Source organism: Chiloscyllium plagiosum, chromosome 11 (genome assembly GCF_004010195.1).
Source record: "Chiloscyllium plagiosum isolate BGI_BamShark_2017 chromosome 11, ASM401019v2, whole genome shotgun sequence".
NCBI classification, from domain to species: Eukaryota; Metazoa; Chordata; class Chondrichthyes; order Orectolobiformes; family Hemiscylliidae; genus Chiloscyllium; species Chiloscyllium plagiosum.
In genome coordinates, this window is record NC_057720.1 from 57,822,830 (window position 1) to 57,839,832 (window position 17,003).

Below are 17,003 nucleotides of genomic sequence, written 5' to 3' on the forward strand. Positions count from 1 at the left end.
TCTAGCAAATTTCCCTGCCAGTATATTAGTCCCCTTCCAATTTAGGTGCAATCTGTCCTTCTTGTATAGGTCACTTCTACCCCAAAAGAGATTCCAATGATCCAAAAATGTGAATCCCTCTCCCATACACCAGCTTCTCAGCCATGCGTTCATCTGCTCGATCCTCCTATTCCTGCCCTCACTAGCTCATAGCACTGGGAGTAATACAGATATTACTACCCTTGAGGATGTCCTTTTTAAATTTCTGCCTAACTCTCTGTAATCTCCCTTTAGAATCTCAACCTTTTCCCTTCCTATATCGTTGGTTCCAATGTGGACAATGACCTCCTGCTGGCCCCTCTCCCCCATGAGAACATTCTGCACCCTGTCTGAGACATCCTTGATCCTGGCACTAGGGAAACAACACACCATTCTGCTTTTTCTCTGCTAGCCGCAGAAACGTCTGTCTGTACCTCGGACTACAGAATCCCCTAACACAATTGATCTCTTGGAAGCCGACCTACCCCTCGTTACCAGAAAATTGGCTGTTTGTGCTACGTTTCCCTGAGAATCCATCACCCCCTACATTTTCCAAAACAGCATACCTGTTTGAAATGGGTATATCCACATAAGACTCCTTCCCTAGGTGCCGACCTCTCTCATCCTTCCTGGAGTTAACCCATCTATGTGACTGTATCTGAGACTTTCCCCCATTCCTATAACTGCCATCCATCACATACTGTTACTGTTGCAAATTCCTCATCGCTTCTATCTGTCTCTCCAACCAATCCACTCGATCTGATAAGATTCGCATCCCACAGCATTTATAGCAAATATAATCCGCAGTAACCCTTAAACTCTCTTTAAACTCCCACATCTGACCAGAAGTACATATCACTGCAAAGGCCATTTTTGCTCCTTCGCAACCTACAGACCCAGAAAATAACGCCATCTTATTCCTCTACAAACACTGCCCCAGGTTAACTTAATAACTATGGCTTATACTTTAAGTTTAATCAAGAGACAAATGTCCAAAAACATATTATCAAGAAAGAATCCATTGTACTCACTACTGCAGCCTTTCTTTTGGACAGACTTAAAACACCAATTAACTTATCTGATTCTGTGCTGTGGACTTTGCCCAACAGTTCCTCCAAGATTAATTATGAATTTCACTGTTTGTTAATTTTTCCACGTGTCCTTCCTCATCTGTATGTAATGATACTGGTGAGAGTGGGTCATGTCTTTTTGTGGCTAGTTGATGTTCATATATTCTGCTGGCTAGTTTTCTGCCTGTTTGTCCAATGTAGTTCTTGCAATGATATTCGTTCTGATTGTTGTCTGTATCGAGTCTTTTAAGTTCATTAAGTTTAAAAGTTCTTTCTCTCCATCCTCCATCATCTTTTTGCCAAAAATCCATAATTATGTCTCTCAGTTCCTGTACCATCACCGGATATGGTACTTTCTTTTTTGTTTACCTTTTCTAAGCCTGTTACAATCTTGTTGGCCTCTATCATATTTTCCCTCAAAACCCTTTACTCCAATGAAAACAACCCCATGTTCTTCAACCTAACCTTGTAGCTAATATCCCTCTGGAGATATCTGTTAAGTCACCTCTGCACCTTGTCCTCTCATATTTCCTGAGGTGTGGTAAGTAGAATCAAACACACATGTTAACTTTTGGCTTAACCAGAGCTTTAAGTTCTTCATAACATCCTACTTTTGTATTTAATGTCTCGATTTATGAAACCCAAGATCCCGCATTCTTTGATAACTGGTCTTTCAGTATGTGCCATGCTCTTGAGAAATTCCAATCCCTTCTGTCAAAATACACCACTTAATGCTTCTTTGCATTAAATTCCATCCGGCACTTGTCTGCCCATTCTGTCAGCCTTTCACTATTCTGTGTCATTAGATTGCACTGTTTGCCACACTTCCACAACTTGTTATTGGCAATTTTGAAGTCTTCTCTGTATTCTGATATGTAGAGATTACCACTGTTTATCAGCCATCAATCAGATAAATAATTTCATAAAACTCACTGTTTTCTGTTCTTTGGCAATTTTAAAAGAATGTAGACTATATATTTGAATTAGTTTCCAGGTGCAACTTGATGGCAGCCTAAGAAGAGTGACTGCCTTGCTGTTTTTGCTAATATGGCAAAAAGAAAATTCAGGTATTTAAAATAAAGACACAAAATTCCAGAAGCTTGCAGCATGGTAGCCAATAACTGGGGTGAAAGGAAGTAGACTGAATGTTTCAGGTCTCATAAACCCTAAAATTATAATATCAGAAATGTTAACCTTACATTTCTGTCATCACATGCTACTGTTAGACTTCACTTTCCTTTAACCACACAGCATCAACATCGATTTCACTAGTTTCCATCTTCCTTCCCACCTATCTGCTTTACCCTCACCACCAACCTATCACAATAACCCCCCAACTGCATCTAATTATCGCCTTCATAGCTACTCCCCCAACCCCATCCCCACCCTCCTATTTATCTCTCAGCCCCCTTTCCCCACCCTCGACATTCGGTTGAAGGGCTTATGCTCAAAACGTCAACTCTTCTGCTCCTCGGATGCTGCTTGACCTGCTGTGCTTTTCCAGCACTATACATTTCGACTACTGTTCGTTTGCAGTTTGCTGAGGTGAATTGTGCAGAGTACCGTCTTAATCTATAAACCCAAACCCCCCTCGAAGGAGTCCAGGCTTCTATTTGTTTGGGACCTCTGTCATGAAAATATCTCCTGATGTTCTCTAGCGCAGACATGCTGATACACACACGTACAAATACAGTGACGGACACAATGGTACTCTCTTGAGTAAAGCTCATACAAGTTTCTTAAGAAGTAAGGCCATGAAGATTTCATGTTAACGCTTGGTGTGTTAATGCTTCTTGAGAGTTAATGTAAGATGAGAAAAAAGATAGGCTGAAGATCACATCCAATTCATGACTGTTCCTTATGCTGTTAAATTCTCATTCTTGATTTGCTTTCTCTTCTTTCCTCTGGAGTTAAAAGCTGAAATTGACTGTTGCAAATCTCTGGAGTGTTTGCTGTACTTTGTAAGTGCTTCATGACGTTAATCAAGATGAACTTTGATATTGTTATTTGTTGAGCTAATACAAAATGCCTGTGTGAGGGGTGCTATTAACCTAAAAAGGAAATAAGATGTTGTAATTCGTCAGATCTGAGGGAAACTTTTAAGGGGATAGATAGTGAGCCTTCAATTAAACTCTACCTTGCCATATCCTCAGTGTGATCCATAATTTCTGCATCCCATTTAATGCTTTATAAGTGCTGCTGACACTTGTTTCATGGAGAAATGTGGTGTATTTTATTTTAAACATAGAGTTAAGCTGCAAATTGCAAACAAGAGAAATAACTGATGAAGGATACACCCAAAACTAACCTTGCTTTTTACAGATATTAACTTTACTTCCATGTTTCCTTTGGCTTTTCTTTGCTGATTTATTCTCATTCAGCTAATTTGGAAGAGCTTTTTATAGATGTGAACAGTGTTTAGTTGTTTTTACTATAAATGGAATTTGTAAATACAGATCTGACAAACATTTGACACTGTTTGCTTATCAGGAATTCCTAGACTTGTTTGACATGCTTTTGTATCAGCCTCGTGCAAGCTGCTTCATAAAGTCCAAAACTGCTGTGTTTTTTTCATGGAATGTGGAAGTCGCTGTTTATTAGTATTTATTGGCCAATCCGAAATTGCTCCTGAGCAGCTGCCTTGAACCACAATAGGAGATGTGGTACATCCACAGTGCTGTTAGGCAGGGAATTCCAGGATTTTGATCCAGTGACAGTAAGAGACAATAATATACTATCAACTTAGAATTAGGTCTGATTGGGAGGGAAATTTGCAAATAGTGGTCTTCCCTTGCACCTCGTGCCCTTGTCCTTCTAGCTGGTAGAGGTTATGGGTTTGTATGGTGGTGTTGAAGGAGTCATAGTGAGTCTTTTAGATGGTATACATTGTTGCCACTGTGTATTGATGGTAAAGGCAGTTAATATTGAAGGTGATAGATTGGGACAGAAATCAGGGGCCCAAGCCCTGCCTCTGACCTGAGTACAGCAGGTCCCTTGTGCTCCAGGCTCTTGTTTTTGGGCTATGATGTACCCACATTGTCCAGGCTGTGGTGCCAATCAACTGGGCTGCTTCGTCCTGGATGATGTCAAGCTTCTTGAGTATTTTTGGAGCTGTACTCATCCAGGCAAGTGGGGAGTATTCCATTACAGTTGTAGATAGTGGACAGGCTTTGGGGAGTCAGGAGGTGAATTAATTGCTGCAGAATTCCTAATCTCTGATCTGCTCTTGTAGCCAGTGTATTTATATGGCTAATCCATTTCAATGGTAACCCCGAGATGTTGATAATGGGGGAATCAGTGCAGATAATGCCATTAAATATCAAAGGGCAATGGTTAGATGGTCACTTTCTGGCACTTGTGTGAGTGTTACTTGCTACTTGTCAGCCCAACCTGGACATTGTCCAGCTCTTGCTGCATTTAGACACAGACTGCCTCCATACCTGAGGATTAGAGGAATGGTGATGAACAGCGTGCAATCATCAGTGAACATCCCACATCTGGCCCTCCGGTGGAAGGGAAGTCATTGATGAAGCATACTTTCCCATGCATGGCTATATTGCTTAAAATATTATGGACCCAAATCTTCTGAATACTATTGGAATAGTTTGACTGATGCTAATCACAGGAAAAAAAACAACTACCTCACTTACTCAGTAACATCTTTTCAGGTCAGAATTCCCGTGTTGGTTGCTCCCTTGATCCTCTTCTCGGAATCTTGGCAAACCTCCATGCATTGCAGGAGAGGCCAAGTGACCACCATGACTCCTGCCTCTCAGTTTATGGCATTGGCTGCCGTATTCTGCCAGTAGAGGACTTAAATGTTTCAGGATTTCTCATTTTGTAAATGTGAATGTGTCGTTGTGTAGCTAAATGAGGTAGATGAGTAAGATGGGTGGCTGCCAGCTGAGTAAAATGTCTTGGTAAGTGGTAGGGTAGCAGGTTGCCAGCTGGAGAACATGGCAGGCTGGCTGGGTGGTAAGGGGAGGGTTGAGGTTGGGTGAGGACTTGGATGGGAGAGGGGCAGTTGAAGGGATGCATCAGTTATATGGTTACCCAGATGTCCGAACTGGTTTTTATTAATCTAATACTTCCTGGATAACTATCCAGGTGAGTCAGTTAGAAATGTCTGAGGTTGATAGTTTCTGAGTTGGAGACTAATTTTAACCTGCAAACACACAGAAATAGGAATAGGCCATTCAATCCATCAAGCCTGCTCCACCATTCAATTAGATTATGGATGACCATCTACCTCAATGCCACTTTCCTGCATTATCTCCATAATCCCTGATGTCATTAGTCTCCAAAAATCTTAACGATTTCCATCTTGAACCTGCTCAGTGATTCAGCTGAAACACCAAGTAGCAAGTATACACCACATTCTCAATGTAGAAATTTCACCCCCTCTGTCTAAATGGCCTAGACTTTATTCTGAGATTAAATCCCCATGTTCTAGTTCACTTGCCAGTTACATCCACTGTGTCACAGCCTGTAAGAATTTTGGAAGTCAGTGCAATTATCTCTCATTCTTTGAAACTCTAGAAAATACAGGCCTCAACCTCTCCTCATAAAACAATCCTGTTATCCAGGGCTTTAATCTGGTGAAACTGCCTTGTGCTCCTTATATGGCAAGTATATCCTTCCTTGGCTAAGGAGACCAAAACTGTACACAATACTCCAGGTGCAGTCTGACCAAGGCGCTGTATAATTTCAACAAGACATTTTTACTCGTCTACTCCAATCCCCTTGTGATGAAGCTAACACACCATTTGACTTTTTTGTTGCTCATAGCACCTGCATGATAGCTTTTAGTGACTCTCAAACAAGAACACCTAGGTCCATTTGGAGACTAACACCTCCCAAGCTCTCATGACTTAAGAAATATTCTGCCTCTTTGTCTTTCCTCGTAAAATGGACAACTTCACTTTTATTCACACTATATTCCATCTACCATGTTCCTGCCTATTTATTTTGTATTCCTAATCTGCTTCTTTGCCTCTTTCTCACCTAGTTCTATGTCCTCAACAAATTTAGACGTGTTGCAGTTGGTTCCCACATCCAAACATTAATATAGATTGTGAAGAGGGAGGCAATGGCCCAGTGGTATTATGACTGGACTGTTAACCTAGAGACCCAGATAATGTTCTGGAGTCATGGGTTCGAATCCTGCCACAGTAGATGGTGGAATTTGAATTCAATAAAATATCTGAAATTAAGAGTCTAATGATGACCCCGAATCCACTGATTGTTGGAAAAACACATCTGGTTCATTAACGCCTTGCAGGAAAGGAAACTGTCATCCTTACCTGCTCTGGCCTACATGTGACTCCAGACTCTCAGCAATATAATTGACTCTTAACTGCCCTCTGGACAATTAGGGTTGGGCAATAAATGCTGCCTAGCCAGCGATGCCCTCATCCCATCAATACATTTTTTTTAAAAAAGCGGTGGGCATGTCACTGATTTTTATGGCACCCATTGATAATGGCCTGTGATCTTTGAGAATGAATATTTATTTATATTTTGTTTCATGTCTGCTAAAGAATTATTAGTTCATATTATTATATTGCTCCCAATCCCATGTGTTCTGATTTTGATTACTGACTTTGTGTGTTTACTGACTTTCTAAAAATCCAAATGTTTCATTGGTTCTCTCATTTAGACTACAAGTAACATCCTCTAAAACTTTGACAGGTTTTTTGAACATGATTTCTGTTTCATCAATTCATACTGATATCCAATTGACCTTTTCTAAGAGTGTGATTGACACATCCTTTACAATAGTTTCTCATATTTTCCCCACCACTGATGTCAAACTGGCAGATCTGTAGTTCTCCATTTTCCCTTGTTGTCCTTTCTTAACTCGTGAGATCACATTTGTTGCTTTCCAAGCTGCAGGACCCTTCTGGAACCTACAGCATTTAGAAGAATAGCCGTCTCCTTCAACACTCTGGGATATTGCTAATCTATTCCAGGGGATTTATTCACCCTAAATCCAATTAACTTTAAGAACTTTCACTTACTCCATGCAGTCAGACACAAAATAATTTTTTAGCTTCTCTGCTATTTCCTTATTCTCTAGTATAAATTCTCTTATGTCTATTAATGATGAATCCACATTCATTCTAGCTTTTTTAAAATTTTGCACCTACCTATGGAAAATGTTAGTTTGCCGTTGTTTCTGCCAAGCTTACATCCATATTGTGTATTCTGTGAAGATTGCATTTCTCTCTCACTATATGTAAGTCAAAACCAAAATAACTGCGGGTTCCAGAAATCAGAAACAAAAACACAGTTCTAAAGAAGGGTCACTGGACCTGAAACACTGAACCTGATTTCTCTCCTCAGGTGCTGCCAGACCTGCTGAGCTTTTCCAATAATTTGTTTTAGCACTCTATATGTAACTTGAACCCGCCCACTATTAATGTATTAACCAGGTTATATGCAAGGTAACTGGGTAATTTCCCATCAGAAATTAAAAATTTCTGGGCAATTCCTGCATTGAATCAGGCCTTTGAAGGGGCTAAAGGGCCTCTTCGTGTTGTGGCGTATGTCTGGTATCTGACAATTTGGAGACCGAAAACTTGGCATTGTTATTTAGTGGCTTTTCTTGCTGGTCTTGTGGTTGGGTAATGACCAAATAAGGAAAATTTAAAGTTTATCCCCAGACTTGACTGATCTTGGCCTGTACAGCTGTAGGGAGGTTACAGTTGGCATAAATCTTTTGGGACTCGTTTAATTAGGCAAGACTCTTGCTTTCCTGATGGTTAACCATAGAAGTCTAATGGCAAAGTGAAGCAGGATTAGACCCAGCCACTGTACACCATGTGTCTATCCAGCTTTCTACACTTGCTGTATAGAATAATAACTAGAGTTAATGAAAGACGGTTACCACTCTACTTCAGTACAAGTTAGGTTTTCACAGTATCATGAAAACCAATTCACTGTTTCCTTTACAAACTCCCCCGCAATAATGAAGAAATTACTTTATTGAACATCCACTTAGCTCCTCCATGCCTCAGCTAGTAAATAGACAGCCTGCTGTTACACTATCCATGCTGTTTTAAAAGAAGAAAACCTTATAGACAAGTTCCAGGACTCTGCGTATTGTTTTTTCTCTTGATGCTACAGTCAAGACTGAGAATTAAATAGAGTAGTAAACAGTCTATAGCATAGACTGAAAATCAAATCCTTTGTGCCACACTTGCCCGTCTAACTGCATTTCCATGGTAAACATTACCCTTTACCACTGTTTATATATTTTCTGACTTCCAGTACTGACCATATCCTGTTTCTGCAGGTACTTCTTTGGAAACTGGCATGGATCAAATGAAAATGACCAACCAGTCTGGAGACACTCCCCTGTAAGAAAACAGAAGAATGACAATGATCCCAAAAGTACGGAAAATGGGACTCCTCTTTTGGATGCAAATTCCCTTGAATACCTGTTTGCTCAGGTAGAATGAAACATTTTGCAAATAGGATTTATCAAGTTCAGTGGTTTCCTGGTTGTGAGGAACTTTAGTTCAATTTGCAATAGATTTTAATTCTTCAGTTGACTTTGTGTGCAGCTATAATTGTTATATTGCTGAACAGTGATTTTTCCAGATCCCTGAACCATGTAATGTGTGTACATATTGTCCAATAAATTAATGTGAACATTTTGTTCATCTGGTTGCGATGCTGCTGAGTGTACTAATGGTGCAGTTAACTTCTCAATGCTTAAATGCAGCAGCCACAGCCTCCCCATTGGCACTGTGGAGCACAAGGGCTGCTAACCTGTATTGAGCAAGCACCACTTGGTGGTCAAGAACTCCACCCTGCAATCACCCATGACCAGCTCATGGTTGGGGTAGGATGCTGTCAACAATTCTCCTTTTGTTCGTATTCATGATCAACCTTTTCAGAGATGTTATAACGTCTGAAGCAGTTGAGACTTAGAGTCCTAGAGATGTACAGCATGGAAACAGACCCTTCGGTCCAACTCATCCATGCCGACCAGATATCCCAACCTAATCTAGTCCCATATGCCAGCACTCAGCCCATATCCCTCTAAACCCTTCCTATTCATATACCCATCTAGATGCCTTTTAAATGCTGGAATTGTACCAGCCTCCACTGCTTGCTCTGGCAACTGATTCCATAAAAGCACCACCTTCTGTGTCAAAAAGCTGACCCTTAGGTCTCTTTTATATCTTTCCTCTCGCACCTTAAACCTATGCTGTTTAGTTCTGGTCTCACCCTCACCAGGGTTAAGACTTTGTCTACTTACCCTACCCAAGTGTATCACTGCACCACAGGAGTACAAATTCATAACTGCAGGATTTGAACCTAGCCATCCATACAGACTGGAACTCTAATCAGTATGTTAGACCAGTCAGCAATGTGGTTATTTTCAACCTGTTGTGATGGGTTTATAGCTGGTGTAGGTGAGACTTGAATCAAGTTCTTCCAGCTCAGAGACAGGGGAACTGTCACTGCACCACAAGAACCCTTAAACATCTTGAGCTGGAAAGAAGTGGAACCGACAATCTGTGATCTATAGTCACACGCTTTCCATTATGCCACTGACCTAATTGACAAAACAACTGTAGATATTTTTGATCAACTTGTGGAGGTATGTTATTGGTCTGCTCTGGAATAGATAGGACATGAGTCTAAGTATTCTGGCTCACTGGTACCAATACTACCACTACTGTACAAGAGCCCTTAAACAAACACCTCTACAATCCAGTCACTGCTCAGAACAGACCCAGTAAGGTCTGTGTACATTAATCAACCTGTTCAGTGATATACACCTCTGGAGCTGGTGGGATTTGAACCTAGGCCTCCTGGCTCAGTGTAGGGGCACTACCACTGCACCATAAAATATCCCACAGTTAACCTTAATAGATTCCTAAATTAGTGCATCACTTTGCACTTCCACACGTTAAACTCTGCCACAAATTTGTCTACTCTATTCCTTTATAAGTGCCTCCTCTCATTCATACAACTTACTGTGCCTTCTCACTTAGAGGTATTTGTAGAGATCTTTAACCAACATGTTCAGCGATGTTATGATACATGTGTAATGGAGTTCAAACCCAGACCTTCTGACCTAGAGACAGGGTCACAATCACAGTGCCACAAGAGTCCCCCATAGTCGTCATTTATAAGTATTTTGAATCAACCTGTTCAGAAATGTTGCTTCCATCACAGGAGGGACTTGAACCCAGGCCTTCTGTCCAGAGGCAAAAGCACTATGGGTGGCACAGTGGCTTGGTAGTTAGCACTGCAGCCTCACAGTGCCAGGGATCTGGATTCGATTCCAGTCTTGGGTGACTGAGTGATGTTTACACATGCTCCCTCTGTCTGCGTGCATTTTCCTGGGGACTCCAGTTTCCTCCCACACCGCAAAGATGTGCAAGTTAGGTGGATTGGCCATAAATTGTCCTGTAGCGTCTACGGATGTGGAAGCTAGATGGGTCAGCCATGGTAAACACGGGTTACAAGAAAAAGGTTGATGGGGGGGGGCGTTTGGATGCCCTTTAAAACTTCAATGCAGACTCAATGGGCCAAATGTCCTCTTTCAGCACTATCGGGATTCTACAATTACTCCTGCAACACAAGAACTTTACTGTTTCTCCTTTGTAGATATTTTCTAATCGCCCTTCTCCGCGATAATATTACATACTACTGGAGCAGGCAGGATTTCAACACAGGGTTTTTGGCTCAAGAGCCCCCTGTTGGACATTAGTAAGCCAGATAGTTACCCAACAATTAACAATGACATCATTAGACTCCTAATTATAGATTTTCATTGAATTTGAAATCATTGAACATTACCTGGTGATAAAAGTACTAGGCCAAGACCACCACCTATCAGTCCTCCTTTATCAAGTGATTCTGAGGACCTGTTTGGTTAACATTTAGAGAATGAAGCAATAATGAGTCTCAACAAGAAAAGGTGCTTGTCTTACAAACATTATGTTTAGCATGCTAAGTCCCAGTTACATTGGCTATTTAGACATCATTATTAAGGCTATCACGATCCAGAAATGACCCCTTCAGGATCTCAAAGTAAACTTCTCTTTTCTCCACCCAAGACTGTTTGGCATCACCAGATTAGGTGCAGTTTATTGCGGTCTTTGATATTAACTCTTTCAGAACCATGACTTGTACAATAGGAACTAACCCATGACCTCCGAGGTTTTCTTTTTCTTGTTTCTTTGAGCCTCCATTTCTGCACCTCCTGCCCAGAGAGAGTCAAACAAAGGAAGTTAGTCATACAGACAAAAGCAGAGAGAAACGTAAAGACATAGCAAATGGTAAACTGAGAGGGACAAAAAGTGAGTGAATGTGAAAGACGGCGACTGCTTTCTTGGCAAACTTTAGAGAGTAATCCTCGTAAACAACAGTGATATTGATGTATTTTTATTTTTTAATAATTTTATTTCCCTTTTCAGGGGCAGTATGATTTGATCAAAGGTCTTGCACCTGTTCGAGATCCTAAAAATGAGTTTGAATTTCATGAAATAGAGAATGAATGCCTGGGGATGGCCGTACTGGCCATGACACATCAAGCACTTCAACGAAAAATACCATTGCAAGAGATTTCCAAGGAAATGAGGTGAGATTGTGAACAACTGACATTGGGCAGAGATGTTACTTTGGAATATACTCTGTTACATGATAATTATTTTTAAAAACATTTCTTCTTGTTCTTCATCAAATTATTGTAAATTTTAAAGACATGAATCGGCCATTGGACTCAACAAGTCCCTTTCACAATTGACCTATATTTCTCCTGTCCACCATCTTACCAAATGCCTCAATCCTTCACCTCTTCAGAAAGATATTTAGTTGTTGCTTGAAGGTATTGTTTCTGTGTGCAGCAATGGTCCTGCCTGTTGAGCCCTCAGCAGTCTGAATGATAAAGTTTTATCTGTCTCCCCATCTGGCATTAACTTCCTAAAGGTTAAACTTGCGTTTCCTTGTTTTGAACAATGTCTGTTCACAGTTCCTGTCTACAGAACCTTACTGATGGTGTGCTGTGTCAGGGTTTTCTCTGTTGAATGCTGGTCAAAGGCCCAGTGGGTGGGGGAGAGCATCTTTTTTTATCCTGGCTTCATAAAGGAAAGTTGCATTCACTAAACAGTCACTTGTTGGCTGGCTACAAGGGAAGAAAATGCTATTAAGGTTGTAGATTGACAAGGGATCCCAGTCTTTTTCGATGAAGACTTGAGTGTCGATTCCCCAGGTGTTAAAATGGCAGAATGGAGTGGGAAATAGAAGCACTCTCTTTTAACTGATCCATCATTTCATTACTTCCTTATAGACAAGAAAGCATTTAAAGAGTCCAGCAAAGTCAGAGATATTAATTCGTGCCAGAAGTAACAACAAGACCACAAAATGATATTCTATTCTGTATCCTGCTGACAGCAAGCCAAATGTAGCATCCCAGCTGGGCATCTGTGAATGGGAGAGGAAATCTACCAAATGGTGTGAGGGGAGGAGAGTTAGTGCAGAATGATGAGGGATACAGTAGTGGGTGTAGTGTGCAGATAGTGGGGCTATGATTACCGCAGCAAGAGGGGGAGATGGAGAGAGTGTGACTGCTTGGGGAGAGAGAGAGAGAGAAAAATTTATCAGGAAGGGAGACAGACTGCACACAGAGGGAGAGTGATTTTGTGATCAGACCCAGTTTAAATATTTTGCTATCCGTGGCAGGGCAGATAAATATTCTGATATTTCCCGAAAGTGTGGCTTAATGGGCCCTATTTCTCAAATTTAAAACTTTATCCTCTCTTCTGCCCGTTGTGGCAAAGTTCATAGTGTGTCCATGTCTCTGTTTTCTAGCCTCACCGTGCTTAGCTCTGAGTGAATCATAGGGTGTTTATTGGTTTCTGAAACACGCTAACAATTGAGTATCATTTACAGTCTAACTGAATACACCATAGAGCTGGTTTACTTAGCATCAGTCCCATTATTGTCTCAGGATCCTCCCTACTCCACTTCCCCTTTTTAATTTACATGAATATATGACACTTTAAAATACAGTATTTGAAGTACAGGTAGTCCTTAATGAACACAATTTTGATGAACACAGTTATACTATAACATGGCTTTTGCTTTACTACCCAAAGTTCCAATAACATGTACCAGATTTGTAACTGCCTTTTTTACTTGAATTCCAACAGTGCTGAAGATAAATGCTCACTAAACCTCAGTACTCCTGGTTAAGTTCCAGTTTACTTAGCTTGTTTTGATCTTTGCCTATGTGAGTGACATCTCCGTCTGCATTCAAAACAAGTGGTATATTTAGACTAGTCAGGAAAGCAAAGACATTGTGGCGAAGAAAATCAGGAAATCTATTCAACTGAGTGTTAATTTAGGTGTGCTCTCTAGAATTGAATATGTGCTGAGTGAAACTTGAATATCCAAAGAGATTTAGATCTCACTGATTTGGCTTTATCTGCAAGTTGATCTAATCCTGATAAAACAAAAGCAACTAACAAATGAGTTCTGTGAAATCTAACTCCAGTAGTTTATGTGCATCCTGAGGTAACAGGGAGATTTGGGAAAACTCTTTCCTTCCTGGATTGAACATCAAAGAAATGTACCACTTGCTTTGAATGTATGAGGATTTGAAAAAAAAATCAAATGATCTTGATGTGAAACCTTTGCATGCCAGTCATGAGTGGTTTGAGTGCTTTAAAATGAGAACCCTGCCTTCCAGACCCAGATAAGCAACCTTGTATATGAGGCAAGAGACATGAGAAGATATTCAGTTTGTTTATTTTCATGTCAGCTCTGATGTTTTATATTAGCTTTATGCTTGCATTTTGATGTTCTGGGAATAAATCCCAAACAGTTATATGGGTTTCCATGGGAAAATGTGTTTCGAATGATGCCGTTTCACTTAATGCAGTGATATTTAGGAACATAATTAGCATGTTAGTCAAGGACTACTTGTAATTGTTTGCAAATCCTCACTGGAATAATGGCCAAATGATTGGAAACAAGACCCTCCTCCACTTGTTTCTCCTGACACATGTACTGTGGTTCACTGGGTTCTCCTGACTAACACATTGCAGGCGCAGTTTTTCAGGCTACTTATAGCTGTGCTAATACTTGCAATCGATGGAAGGATTGACAACAGAAGACTGAGAGGTGTTGCTTGATTTCAAGGTACAAGGAATGCTCAGCCATCTCCCGCTGACACCATTGCAAAATTTAAAATGGACTGTATGTTGTGATATGTTGAAAGATACCTCCAGGCACTTGTTTACAAGCCACTGTTCTGTGCTTAAGCTATTGTTCTTGAAATCATATATAAGTGTGTGTCTGAATGAGTAAAGGGGAAAAAAAGAGAGGTGGAAATTGGGTTCTTTGAGGGAATCCCATCATGACCTGAGACACAAGGAAATTCATTCTCATTTTAGACTTCTAGTGAGGCATACATGCAAGTTGATGCTGGACAGAGTAGGCTGTTTGGCTCTCACTTCTGTGAGGACAGCTTGTTTGGCAGCCAGAGAACCAGAAGATTAAATCCCTTTCTCCAGCATCGCCATCTGAGATTGCAAAAGCAACAAAGATCAACAGATTGGAAGTCAGTTAGTGAGATTTACTCGAGACTAACAAGTAAGATTTATGGTAATTTAAAACTGCAGGTAGAAGTGACCAGGTTCAGTGTTATCTTGCATCTGATTAAGTACTGACATAGACCAAAAAACATACAGTAAGTATATTAAGGTGGAAGTATGATAAGGGGAATGGTTTCATTTTATTTTTGAAGAAGATCGAAGTGGAAGTTCAAATAGAGTAGTTGTATGGTATGAGTCAGGCTGAACACCATTCCTTGTGTAATTGCTTCTCATTGTGTTCCAGTGAATTGTGTTAAGATGCTGTAACATATACCACGTCACTAAGACCAATTAAATTAAAATAGGGGCAGGACTTTATTATCAATGATCATTTGGATTTATATGGCACTGTATATAGCAAAATGTCCATAGGAACTTCACAAGATTGTTCTCCTACAAACTTTAACACTGAGCCACATGAGATGATGTGAAGACAGATGTCCAAAAGCTTGGTTATGGAGTCAATTTTAAGGAGCATCTTAAAGGAGGAAAGAGGCACTGAGAGATTTAGGAAAACAATTCTAGAGGGTGAGGCCCAAGCAGCTGAATACACAGCCTTTGGTGGTGGAGTGATTAATGTTAGGAATGCTTGAGTTCAGAATTGGATAAATGCAGATCTTTCAGAGGAATGGATTTTAGAGATACAATAATGGCGAAATTTGTTAACCAGAATGAGAATGTTAAAATTGAGTTCTAGCATAACTGGGAGCCAGTACAATTCAATGAACACAGGAGTGAGAGTGAAGGGCGTGGTTCTTTTAGATTTTTTTTTTAGATTACTTACAGTGTGGAAACAGGCCCTTCGGCCCAACAAGTCCACACCGACCCGCCGAAGCGCAACCCACCCATACCCCTACATTTACCCCTTACCTAACACTACGGGCAATTTAGCATGGCCAATTCACCTTCCCTGCACATCTTTGGACTGTGGGAGGAAACCGGAGCACCCGGAGGAAACCCACACAGACACGGGGAGAACGTGCAAACTCCACACAGTCAGTCGCCTGAGGCGGGAATTGAACTCTGGTCTCTGGCGCTGTGAGGCAGCAGTGCTAACTGGTTCAATTTAAGATGTCAGCGTTTGAATGCCCTTCTGGTAGTGGAAGATAAAATGTGAGACACCAGCTAAGATTGTGTCAGAATAATCATATCTAGTGGTAGCAAAAGTTTTCAGCTGTGCATGTGCTAAAGTTTAACTTATTTATTTCTTCCTGGAATGTGAACTTCACTTACAAGGTCAACATTAATTGTAATATCTTTAATTGCCCTGTTGAAAGTGGTAGTGAGCTGCCTTAATGAACCTCTTCAGTCCTTGGAGTATAGGGGCATCCACGTTTGGTGTTGTTAGGAAGGAAGGTCCAGGATTTTAACCTAGGAACATGATATTAGTTCCAAGTCAGGAATGTGTAAATGTTGGAACTTGCAGTTCATGGAGCTTCCATGCATTTGCTGCCCTTAACTTTGTAAATGGTAGAGGTTATGGGTTTAAAAGGTGCTGTCAAAGGAGCCTTGGGAATTGGCCGAGGTGTAATTTGTAGATGGCACGTAGATGCCATTGAGTGTAGGTGGTTGGAGGAGTGATTGTTTAAGATAGTGGCTAGGGTATATCCCAAGTAGGAAGAAACTGTCAGTCAGTGTCCTACAGACAGGATGTCTAGAGACATACAGGAGTACATATGCCGAAGGGCAGACATAAAAGGGAGGTAGGCCACAAATTTTCAGTGACCACATTCAAAATTTGTTCAGCTGTCAAAGCTTTGATCACTGGTAGCTTTAGAAAGAAATGTGTCTCCCTCCTCATGGCTGTATTGTTTTTGAAGGCGTAATGAGGACTGTAGATGCTAGAGATTAGAGTTGAGAGTGTGGTGCTGAAACATTACAGCAGGTGAGGCAGCATCTGAGAGGGGAAATCGATGTTTCAGGCAAAAGCCTTTCCTCAGGAATCTGTATTGTTTTTGAAGCTGTTTTTGTCACATTGACTGCAATGTAGTTATTAATCAGATGCATCTTAACCTTTAAAATCCATCTAATGCCTTTAAATTCTGACAGAATTTCATTTTTTTTTTTAGGAACATACTTTCAGTGGGTTTTTTTTGTTCGTAATATTCAGATTGTGCCTTTTAAGGCAAGTGTAGACAAACCTGAAGGATGTTGATTTACTACATGGTACTTTGGAATATCCATGGCTGCAACACCAAACCTCATATTATATTGTGGGGTATTAAGTATTGACAGCATATCCCATTGAGTTAATTTGGATAAGAACACGAGTAATGGGAATTAATGTTATTTC

At 40.6% G+C, this 17,003-nt stretch overlaps 1 protein-coding gene across 1 annotated transcript in view; it reads left to right on the plus strand.

The window, feature by feature from the left end:
* Positions 1–17,003, plus strand: part of jak1 (Janus kinase 1) — a 121,991-nt gene that overhangs the window by 57,308 nt on the left and 47,680 nt on the right. Inside the window, exons 4-5 of the mRNA XM_043699443.1 lie at positions 8,386–8,542; positions 11,531–11,694. Coding sequence (XP_043555378.1) covers positions 8,386–8,542; positions 11,531–11,694 — 321 coding nt within the window. The remainder of the gene's footprint in view (positions 1–8,385; positions 8,543–11,530; positions 11,695–17,003) is intronic.